Source organism: Cimex lectularius, unplaced genomic scaffold, assembly GCF_000648675.2.
Source record: "Cimex lectularius strain Harlan isolate CLEC.00 unplaced genomic scaffold, Clec_2.1 scaffold17, whole genome shotgun sequence".
Taxonomy (NCBI): domain Eukaryota; kingdom Metazoa; phylum Arthropoda; class Insecta; order Hemiptera; family Cimicidae; genus Cimex; species Cimex lectularius.
In genome coordinates, this window is record NW_019392640.1 from 2466873 (window position 1) to 2478535 (window position 11663).

Here is an 11663-nt window from a genome sequence, read left to right on the forward strand (position 1 = left end):
CAATAATATTATTTAATCTAAATATTTTCTGCCTCTTCTCTACAACTTTAACATAAAGATATGTGGATGCCACTTGAATATCACGAGTTCTTTTATTCTTCTTTAGAATGAGGTTTTCTTTATCATGGATACATTTGAGTCAAATGTAAAAATATTAGACCTACTTGTCCAGACAGCCATAAGCAATTTTACAAATTGGCCAATCAGATACTTGAAGTACTGATGAACCAGAGCTTAGTGAGGAGAGTAATTTTTTATTTATTGTTTTATTGTGACCATTATCTTGAGGATAGTCAAATCAATGTCATTACAAATCTTTACAAGCATCTTTATACATTATGATGGTAGCTTGGAGACTCAGTTCTCCCCTCCCCCCCCCATCAAATATGTAGTGCTACAATTTCCTTTTAAAATGTAGGAATTTAGGAAGTAAAATGCTTGGTTGTTAAAAATTCATTTCGTTCTATATCTGCTCTTTTGGTTATCCAACACCTCGATGAAAAAGTAACTACATACTCATTTAATTTGTTCTTTGTTAATTGTATTTGCCTTCTCTCAGAGACATCTACAACAAATGTTTGAACTATTTCTAGCAGTCCTTAATTGAAAAGCTCCAAAAGCAAGGGAGAACCCATTCCACCACATGCCCAGTTTTTCTTGTTAATTTATTGTTTTGGCACTGCTGTGGGAAGCTAGGAGTGAGGAAATAAACCAAACTGGCATGGATAGGCTGTCCAAATTTTAAAAGCTCAATATGTAAGGAAGAGCACATATCCCACCATATATACCCAGCTTTTCTTGTTCATTTGTTTTAATATTGCTGGGATGGATAGGCACTCCAAAGTTAAAGTCAAATCTCTATATACATAGAGAATATATTCCACTAGGTACATACTTTTTATTATTGTTTGGTACTACTGTGGAAAAAAGAGGGTACAAAAAGACAAACCTGCATGACTAGGCAGTCCAAAGTTAATGTAAAAGCTCAATATAGTGAGCTTTTGTTTTGGTGTTGGGGGAAGCTGTCAAGGTGAAAACAACATACATAAGCAGTCCAAAATTAAGGTAAAAAATCAATATGCAAGAGAGAGACCAGATACCAAGCTTTTTCTTGTTAATTTGTTTTGGTATTTATGGGAGAAGATGGCAGAGTGCAAACAGGGCCAAAACAGCGAGTCAAACGAAAGGGATTAGTTCAACCTGTGTCCATCCACAGACTATCGAATCCACCAATAGCTTGGTCATTTCTTAACATTTTGGTCTGTCTGATAATAGAGAATGGCCTTCACGCGTCTGACCAAAAGAGTGTGATAAACGACTAGGTAAGTGAGAGTTCCCGGGAACGACCAACCTCAGGTCATCACCCGGATGACCTCAGTGGAAATCTCATGCGTGATGCGGTTTCGTTGGTAGTTGGTAGTGTAGCGAAGCGAGACGGGGCGCACGTCCGAGGTCCGACGACGCAGTCTCAACGAGCGCATGCGCCTTCTTCGTGTTTTCCTTCTGCATGACAACAAACTGGTGTCAGAGGACAGAGCCGTCAGAGGCACCTCGTTGTCGTCTTGGTCGTTGGCCGTCGTCCTCCTTTGTCGATTCTGTTTCCTCGACGGCCCAGAGGAAACGGCTCTCTACGCCAGAAGTATTTAACAATATAAAGTTTTAGCCCTGTCAGAATGGACTTGCGGAAGTGGAACATTTTTCCCCTTCTGGAAAGCGACTTTATCTCTGAAGTGAAGCTTGTCTCCGTGTTTGGTGAGTGTCCTCTTAGGAATACTTGAACATTCTCCGACGTATTTACGAACTGCTTTATCTGACATCCCGTCTTTATTTTTATATTAAATCCATTTCCTCTGCAAATAATTTCAATATTAATTTAACAACTTTCCTCTTGCTTTTAAATTACAAAAAAATTTCCCAACTTTCCTTGAAGAATTCCATTCCGAAGGGTGATTAACGCAAAACAATCACTAACAGATTCAGCCAAATTGCTTTTTTTTTTTTTTATTAATTTTTTTTATTATTGTACCCATAATTAAGTTAGTTTAGAGCTGTAAATACTATCAGTATTTATTTATTTTATTGACGTTACGTCAATTGACATGCAAAGCTTACTGTTATCTCATAAATACAAAGTTATTTACAACACTACGATTTCTTAAATTCTGCATGCAATTAAAAAAAAAACAGTACAATAAAGATTAACCTTGATAGATATAAGTTATATATAAGTTAACGTTTTATTTACAAATAAACAATAAATTTTTTCATACTAAAAATATCAAGCCAAAAATTGAAACTTCTAAGACAGGTTCTGACTCTGAATTTAGTTTTTACATAAATAGTAATGCACTAATAATTAGATTAAAAAACTGGAAAGCGAAAGCTCAGTATGCAAGAAAAAATACGAATTCCACCAGATGCCCAGCTTTTCTAGTTAATTGTTATTTTGGTACTGCTGGGAGTTGCAAAACGACCAAACCGGCATGTATAAGCAGTCTCCTTGCTCAATATGCAAGGAAGAGCATATACCCCACTAGATACCTAGATTTACTAGTTAATTGTTGTTTTGGTACTGCTGGTAAATTGGGGGTTTGCAAAAAGACCAAACCAGCATGGATATGGCAGTCTGAAATTAAGGTGAAAGCTCAATATACAAGAGAGAGAGAGAGAGAGAGAGAGAGAGAGAGAGAGAGAGAGAGAGANATATATATATAAACTCTCTCTGCTGGCAAGGTGAGAGAGCATAATATGTAACTTTTTCATTAATTTGTTGTTCTGGTACTTCTGTAGAAAGCTGGGGGGAGCAAACAGACAAACCCAGCATGGAATGACAGTCTGAAAATGAAATTATGGTAAAAGCTCAATAAGCAAGAGACAGCAAAAATCCCACCAGATAACCAGCTTTTATTCTTTTTTTATTCATTTATTTATTTTTGTATTGATGCAGGAAGGGGCAAACAGACTAGCATGGATATGAAATCTAAAATTAACATAAAAGCTCAATATATAAGAGAGAGAGAGAGCATACATTCCTTTAAATATGTAACTTTTTCATTAATTTGTTGTTTTGGTACTGCTGTAGAAAGCTGAGAGGGAGCAAACAGACAAAACCAACATGGATGTGGCAGTCTGAATTTAACGTAAAAGCTCAATATACAAGAGAGAAGAAACAAATTAATTAAAAAATTACCAAGGAAACTGATAGATGATTGATTTCACTTTTTACACCATACAGTTTTCTTTTACAACAGTATACCTTTTATATTGATTAACTATGTTGGAAATCAAAAAGAAAAAGGAGGGCCGTAATTAAACTTGGTCTTTAACTTACAGTGTCAATAAGTTAATAATTAGCTTTCACTTAAACTGGGTACATTAACTCAACTTATAATAGGTCATGCCAGGTTAACACATAGGCTGACGTTTTATACGAACAGGAATACAAGAAGGATCATTAAGAACAATGGATTAGGTTGTCAGTGACCTTCAAATTCGTCTATCATTATTGATAGGCTTCTTTTCAGTTACGATGAGAATCTGAGAGGGTTGTAAATATTCTATACTTCCATACAAAAATTATATATGTAATTTAAAATACAATAGGTATATCATCTATAACAACATCTAAAAGATAAAAGTGACTGCTTTAATAATAATTTTAGTAAGGCCAGAACATCGATCCATTTTTGGCCTTTTGAGGCCAAGAATACAATAAAAAATATATTGTGTGGTGATTAGTCTAAATAAATTCTAAATAAATAAAAAATATATTATTAAAAGAAAATTGGGTTGGATAGACAGAAAAACTTATGTTTTCAAGAGCCCAGTTGTTTTTTTTTTTTTTTTAATTACCACATATTAAAACAATTGAAATTAGTAGTGTAATTTAATTATTCCATATTGATTCAATTCAAATTTTGTTCCGTGACTATTGATAATGCTCGCCTTCCAGAAAACTGAGATAAGTTAAATAAGTTATCATAATAATTTGATTATCTGATTATTTAGATAAACACAGTTTGTTTAATCTGGAAAAAATACTGTAAATCTGTATTTGCTATCAATTTAATAATAAAGGTCTGTATCACAATACAAAGTTTTCATAATACATAACAATAAGTTTTTATTTACTCATTACAAATTAAAGGCAAGGTTTTTAAAAAGGTACTTGTGTTCAACATCTGTTTGAAGAAAACCATCGGACTATTAAAATTTAATTAAAAAAATAAGTTTGGTGGAGATTCCATTTACTAACAGGATTTGAGGAAATTTAATTGTTATTAGCCATACTTTAGCTTTTCCAACTTTGAGAATCATGTTTTTCAAAATATCAAAGCACAAAAACAATGCTCAAAAAGCTCAATGCAGAGCCAAAAATAATAATTGAGTTTAATTTTCCCAAGTTAATGAAGTAAAAAAAATCATATCTTATTGTAAATGGAAACATGTGATTACAATTTCTCTAAACAAATAAAATAATATTTAACTATTTTTAATTGGAACCTTCTGAAATATATTACACAGTATTTGAACAAGCCTTGACAAAAGAATGTGAAAACTATACCAACTTACAAAAACAACAAATCAAAAACAATAATAGATTAACCAAAAGTTGGTGGACAGCATAACATAGTCACAAGGTAACTGAAAGGAAAAATGCATTGTCAAAATTCAAATCATGCCTACTGTAAAACTCTGAATTGATCATCTCCTATCAGTTTGGGAAAAATTTAGAGCCCTGAAAAATATCCCCTCATCCAATATCGCAATTACAATCTGTAAATGGACAGAACCATTTATTTATAAAATCTGTGCCCAGACCTGACATTAAAAAAATCCTTTACAAACGCAACTCTCACAAAAAAAATTTAACATCACAGAACTTAACAAAGCCCTCAAAGATGTAAACAACTCTAGAAGCCAACCAAATCCATTATTCAATGCTATCCAATCTACCAAGGTCAGGGAAAATAAGGCTGCTACAAATATATATATATATTATATTGATATAGATATATATAATATCTGGACAAGCAAAGCAGAAATCCCTAAAAGCTGGAAAGCATCTCTCATGATACCATTTCGTAAAGCAAATAGAGACCTAAACTCACCAGAAGTATTTCGTCCTACCTCCCAGATTTGTACTAAAAACATACAAAAGTTTAATGAAGAACAGACTTAATTGGTGGTTGAAAACAAATGGAAAATTTCCAAAAAGTCAATTTGTATTCCATAAGGCATACAACATGCTTAAGCGAAGCTCATCTTTGACATTTATGACACATTCTCAGATTCAAAATTGATGACATCATTATTTCTAGATATATCTGCGGCATATGATAGCGTTGACACTAGTATCCTGGGGAAGAAACTGGGAATTCCTAGTATGGTCATCAACAAAATTTCATTCTATTTTCTGTCTGATTTTCAATTTTAAGGAAATTATTAACAGTTTGGTTGAGTGAATTTTGCATTTGATATAAATTGAAGCATTGTATAAAATGTGTTAAATAAATTAAGCATAAGTGTTCAAATTGTTCTGATATGGTCGAACTGTCATTGATGCATGCATTGAACTGTTTTTTTTTCTTTTCCCAAGGCACTGCTGGAAATGAAGCACTTCTATTGATGAAAAATGACGATGTGTATGCAATTGGAGCCAACACTTGCGGCTGCCTCGGCTTGGGACATTTGCTGAGCACACTGATACCTCAGAAGGTTCACCTCTTGTGTAAAAAAGGCATAAAAGGTAAAAACCCTTTATATTTTTTGTTGTACTTTTTAGAGGTTTTGAGGTCAATGGGGAGATGAATATATACATTGACTGTTGCCAATCGTTTTGGTCTCTCTATCCTTACTGTTTTCTGTTATGCATGTTTCGGTTCTTTATTATAAGCAGGATGAGACAACCAACATTGATGATGGCCAAAAGCAGGCAAAAGATAGGCTAACCAGAGAGTGAAATGTAATATTATTTTACAAAATTATAGACAGCCCCTGTCCACTGTCAATACACTCTTGGACTATTCAAACTATTTAAATTAGACAAATATGTTAATTCAAGCAAAAAAATATTAATCAATTGTGAGAATTAAATATCAAAATTTCAAAACATAATTACTTTAAATTGTAATATAGGTTTCGCATTTGGCAACGGTCCTCATGCCATTGCATTCACATCAACGGGAGAAGTGTTTAGTTGGGGCCATAATGGCAACTACGAGCTAGGGACAGGAACAACACTCCACTCCGCATCGCCCAATCTTATTGGGTGCAGCCTAACAGACAAAGTCGTCATGGAGGTCGCCTGCGGGGCTCACCACTCTGTGGTACTCACTAACGACGGGGAGGTAGGTCAGATTACTTCTTAGGAAAAGACAAATAATTGTATATGTATATGGGTCATTTTAGGTATATGCTTGGGGCCAGTACAAAAACGGGCAGATGATATCTTGCATCAATCAAAATCAATTGTTACCAAAGAAAGTTCAGTCAACAATCGCTGGGAAGATCATAGTCGGAATCGCCTGCGGCCAATCGCACACCATGGCAATTACTAATAAAGGAGAGGTAAATTCAAATACTTAACTATGTTTTTCATCTATTAAAAATTCCAAACAACTATGTTTATGTTTAAGTGTGAATATTTTTTTTAGGTGTATGGTTGGGGATTCAACATCGTAGGACAGCTCGGTTTGGGGAACACCATGAACCAGTTGAATCCATGTCGAATTATGGCGTTGAGCAACACAGTGATTGTTAAGGTAATAAACACTATGTGTAGACAATATCTGAAAACAGTAAGCATTTTTTTTTTTAATTTGTAGATTGTATGTGGAAATTCACATACCCTTGCTCTCTCCGACGAGGGAAAAGTATATGCCTGGGGTGCCAACACGTACGGGCAACTAGCTTCTAACTCTAAAAACAACGTATTGACTCCAGAACAAATCCCTGAAAACATCGGAAGGTTATTAATTTTCTAATTTTTCCAATGAAAAATTAATCTCACTGATCATAATACAAAAATTGATATAAAATCACCACAATTTCTTTTTTAAGGAAGTTCTGACTATATATAATGTTTTAAAAAGCTCATTTTTTCCTTCCCAGAATCATAGATATTGCTGCGAATCATTATTCACATATTTCAGCTGCGATAACAGAAACTTCCAGGGTTTACATGTGGGGGCAATGCAGAGGTACAATACAGTACATTACTACATCATTTAATATTTTAGTTGACGTTTATCCATTTTATTTTTTAAATATGTTTTGAAATACTATCAAGTTATATTTTAAAGCATAACTTTACAGCCGTCATTTTCCAGGGCAGTCAGTTTTTGATCCCATTCTCACGCCGTTCTCAACCCTGCACGAGGTCTTCGCCAGTTATAGCTCCCCGCCTGTTACTTACCAGCCGGTGCCCATCGTTTCTGACTTCGGCGTCGAAGATAGCATACGAGCAGCTTTCGACGACAGGGGTACGAGCGACCTGACCATACGCGTCGAAGGCAAAGACATTTATGTCCACAAGGCTGTGCTCAAAATCCGCTGCCAACACTTCCGCTCTATGTTCCAGGACCACTGGGAGGAAGACAAGAAAGAGTATGTTTTAATTTTTTTTAATTAGAACTATATAATAAAGTCCTGTTGTACACTTATCTTGAAAATAAATCAGTAAAATTATCATAATATGAAAAAAAAAGTTGTTCTCTTTCATAACAGAATTATTGGGTGTATAAGGGTTTTTTTTTTTTTTTTTTTTTTTTTTTTTTTTTTTTTTTTTTTTTTTTTTTTTTTTTAATTTTAATTTCTTATTTTACTCTTAAAAATGCGATCCTTTATTACCTACTGGCCCTGTTATCTCTAGGGTAGGAAAAACCCTTCCGGAAGGGATTGTTAAGAAAGGGATCTTGATATGGTTGATCCCAAAAGTAAGTCTAGAATGAACAACACAAGCAGTTAAAGCAGTTAACAAGTAAGCAGTTCATTTGAGGCATTGCTTGGCTTACCACGTTTGACAACTTATTATTGACATTTGATGATGAAGACGAATTAACTGCATCAATGCTATCAGAGATTTCAGGTACATCGCACTACGATATAAGAAACCCATCTGGGTTACGTTGTGAAATTCCGGGAAAGGAAGATAGCTTGGTTTGTTGCATTTCACACCCAAATAGGACTAAATCGGAAGGATTTATTTCCTATTTGGTCATTGGAGATGAGAAGAGGGGTCCTTTAGAAAAGTGTTAAAACCAAAGGACCATCATCGTCAAGCGCAGGATTGCATAGTCATAAGGTTCTATTGTCTGTTTGGTGGGATATTCGAGGAATAATTTATTCACAACTGTTACCACACAACCGATACTATATATAAGAGAGTGTCTTGGGGGAGTGTTGAAGGAAAGACCAGTCCTGGTTAACAGACGCAATGTCGGGTTTCACTGTGACACCCTCACACAGCTGTACTCGCTCAGAGTAAAATCACCAGGTTAGGCCATACTCTCCAGATCGTGCCCTTTACAATTTTTACTTGAACCGCTCCGTAGACAAATACTTATAAGGTGTGGAATTTTTTAATAAAAGCGTTCTGAAATTGGACTGGAAGATTTCATCTCGTCTGTCATCAGACTTTTACACATAAAAAAAAAGATATTTCTAGAAATTGTTTTGGATTAAAAATAAAATTTATTTTTCTTTTGAAAGTTTGACTTTTCTGACCACCGAAAAAACTTAAAAACATATGCACATGCCCAATAATGTATCTTTCTTTATCTTCTTATTGGATTAATTTTGTTATTGATTATTAATTAATTAACTTTTTTAAATAATACATTCAATCACTGTTACAAAGAACATTTTTTTTTTTTTTTTTTTTTTTTTTAAGATGAAGAGGCTGGTTTGGCTCATTTGCAATAGTTGTGGTCTGCCTATATTAGATTTTTTTTCACCAACATCAGACAGACCAAAACAGTATGAATAGGTAGGCCAAAATGATTGCAAATGACCAGCTTATTAGGAGGTTTAGTTGAATCTTTGAAAAAAGATTGAACAACACACTCACTTCACCATTTATCTTTTCTAATAGGTTTAGTTGAGTGTGCATTAGCATTGTTTATTGTTGGTCACAATATCCAGTTTTGTTAATTTGTTTCTGGCCCGGGAATGGACTGAGAGATGTTTAAAATAAACAAGTGTTTATTTTTCAGCGTTCTTGAGATAACACAGTTTTCGTATCCAGTGTATAAGGCTTTCTTGCAGTATTTGTACACCGATCAAGTCGATCTTTTGCAAGAACAAGCGCTGGGTAAGAAACGGTTTTCTATTTTAAAATACGGCCAGTACAACGCATACATCTTTCAGGGTTGCTAGTCCTCGCGAACGCCTATTGTGAGGATTCTCTGAAAAAGCTGTGCGAGGAGGTGATCAGACAGGGGATCGATATCGAAAATGCCGCCGAGCTGTACAGCAATGCCATCACGTTTCAAGCCAAGGTATATTCTCTTGATAAAATTGATATAAGCTTTTAATATTATATTTTTTATTTAAAAAAAAAAAAAAAAAAAAAAATCAGGGAGAAGGCCAGTTTGTAGGAAACAAGAACTTATTTCCATCAAACATTCAAGGAATATATCTTTTCATCAGTACTTTGAAATTATTAATAATAATTAAAAAGTGCTGATGAAGGATATATTCTTTGAAAGCTTGATGGAAATAAGTTTTTGTTTCTTACAAACTGGCCTTCTCCCTGATTTTTTAATAAATTATATTCTATTGAACTGGCACACGGGCTCTACTGGGTCTGTCTTCACTCGAGGGTTTTTGTTTGAGTTATTCAAACGCGTTTCGGCATTACGCCATCTTTTTTTTTTTCAGTTTTTTACTGAAGATGGCGTAATGCCAAAACGCGTTTGAATAACTCAAACAAAAAACCCTCGAGTGAAGACAGACCCAGTAGTGCCCGTGTGCCAGTTCAACATGAGTTCGCCAACTCGCAGACCAAACCCCATCATCTACTATAAATTATATTCTCTTTGGTTTACTTAATTTCTTTCACTTATTTTGTTTTATTACATGGCGTTTCAGGAGTTGGAGGACTTTTGCTTTAATTTTGCTTTAATCCATATGACCCAGGTCGTCCTTTCAAAAGGCTTTTCGTCCCTTGATGAAGTCACTGTTAAGAACTTCATCGCCCGTGCTGCCGAAGCAGGCGCCTTCAAAACATAAGGTTGTACTCGCTAACCAAAAAATTTTTTTTAGATATTCTTGAAAATTTTCAATTTAATTACTAGTTTTCAGCCAGTTTTTTCTTTGTGATAACCTACGCATACATTGTGATTAGTTAAAGACTAAATATCTGTGATATGAAGGCTGAGTTATTTTTAGAACTTAGAAATTCAGTGCAAACTTTCACAGTTGGAGATCTCTTTTATTTATTCACATTCACTGTTATCACTGCATTATTATAGATTTTATTGGATGTTTTTTAACGCCCGTTTGTGGAATCATTCCTGAAATTAGATTTTGCTTGAGTCAGCGCCTGATTACCCCAAGAAGATTGTAATACTAACAATTTGACTATTATTTTATCCAAATAAACCTATTGTAGTTTATTTATTTATTAAAGTGCTAAAGGCTTCTAATAAACTAAACAAATTGTCGAATCATTAAATTTGAAGCGACTCAAAAGGTTTTTTTATAACACTGTCAACAAAGATGAAACTTTTTACTGTAGCGACGGACTGTATCAGGAATAATCCAATTTGAGATATAATAATAATTTTTATTACAAAAATAAATGGACATAGCCAAATTAAAAGACAGACTGACAATTCTCACCATCTCGAGTAAATTAGAGAAGGAACCATTGACATGGAACTTTTGGTGATGGATGAATTTTTGAAAATACGCTTATTTGCAGAATTTTTAAACGATGGGAGGAAAATCAAAAACTTTACATTCTAGATTATACATCCAATCAGTTTATACGGTTTGAATGTTTAATATTACCTTAATTTTTCTTCATTAGTTTAACAACGTCTTCCACAATTTATAAATTAGATTTTCTTACAAGTTCTACTAGTGTTAACATTCCTTTTCCTTGGAAGAAAAAAAAAATTTCTATTGTTAGAGCAGAAATACCATATTTTTGAATTAATAGTAGCCCAATAGTTTAAATACAAGTATATTTATTGGTTGTGGGCATCTGCCTGTTAATAAAATAAATAAAAATCAATTATTTAAAAAAAATTGAGCAAGAAAAAATCACATTTGTGTAAGTGGTAAAAAATTAGTTTCCTATTTCCCTTATATTTTCATGTAAAATCTTAATTTCATTTGCTATTTTAATTGCTAAGTGCCTGAAAAATTGAGAAATGGTACAAACTCGTATTTATAAAATTTAAGACTAAATCATTCAGATTTACAGAAAAAATAACCAAAGGTATATTATTTTATTGTACAGTAGTGAGGTTGTAAACAAAATTGAGCATGGGGCTACTATTAGGTCAAGTATGGTAAGTTTATGTTATTTTATATACAAATATATATACATGTACTAACATTATTTTGTATTTTTGGTCTTAATAAAGGACAATTTTATATAGCTTTGTTTATATTTCCCTTATGTTGTGCATGATTCATACATTCAATTAAGG

The 11663-nt window shown here is 33.6% G+C and overlaps 1 protein-coding gene across 4 annotated transcripts; it reads left to right on the forward strand.

Moving 5' to 3' along the window:
* The first annotated feature begins 15 nt into the window (after nt 1–15).
* On the forward strand, nt 16–11611 carry LOC106672200 (RCC1 and BTB domain-containing protein 1-like). Of its 4 annotated transcripts, none has more exons than XM_014403416.2 (12): nt 16–1752; nt 5600–5749; nt 6139–6350; nt 6412–6570; nt 6657–6764; nt 6828–6970; nt 7114–7202; nt 7332–7608; nt 9216–9313; nt 9370–9500; nt 10093–10234; nt 10306–11611. In XM_014403416.2, the coding sequence occupies exons 1-11, from the start codon at nt 1674–1676 to the stop codon at nt 10231–10233; spliced, it is 1587 nt and encodes a 528-aa protein (XP_014258902.1). In that variant the 5' UTR covers nt 16–1673; the 3' UTR covers nt 10234; nt 10306–11611. The 4 variants fall into 4 exon arrangements, with proteins under 4 accessions (XP_014258902.1, XP_024084591.1, XP_014258904.1 ...); XM_024228823.1 differs by having other exon boundaries at nt 16–1322; nt 1414–1752; nt 10093–11611; XM_014403418.2 differs by lacking the exon at nt 16–1752 and adding an exon at nt 3925–4077 and having other exon boundaries at nt 10093–11611.
* The last annotated feature ends 52 nt before the right edge of the window (nt 11612–11663 follow it).

Bases quoted from the DNA above. Each gene is read 5' to 3' on its own strand.
- LOC106672200 (XM_014403416.2), top strand. From the start codon at position 1,674: ATGGACTTGCGGAAGTGGAACATTTTTCCCCTTCTGGAAAGCGACTTT. The intron at 7,203-7,331 runs GTACAATACAGT...GTCATTTTCCAG, and splicing joins CATGTGGGGGCAATGCAGAG to GGCAGTCAGTTTTTGATCCC. The intron at 9,501-10,092 runs GTATATTCTCTT...ATGGCGTTTCAG, and splicing joins CCATCACGTTTCAAGCCAAG to GAGTTGGAGGACTTTTGCTT.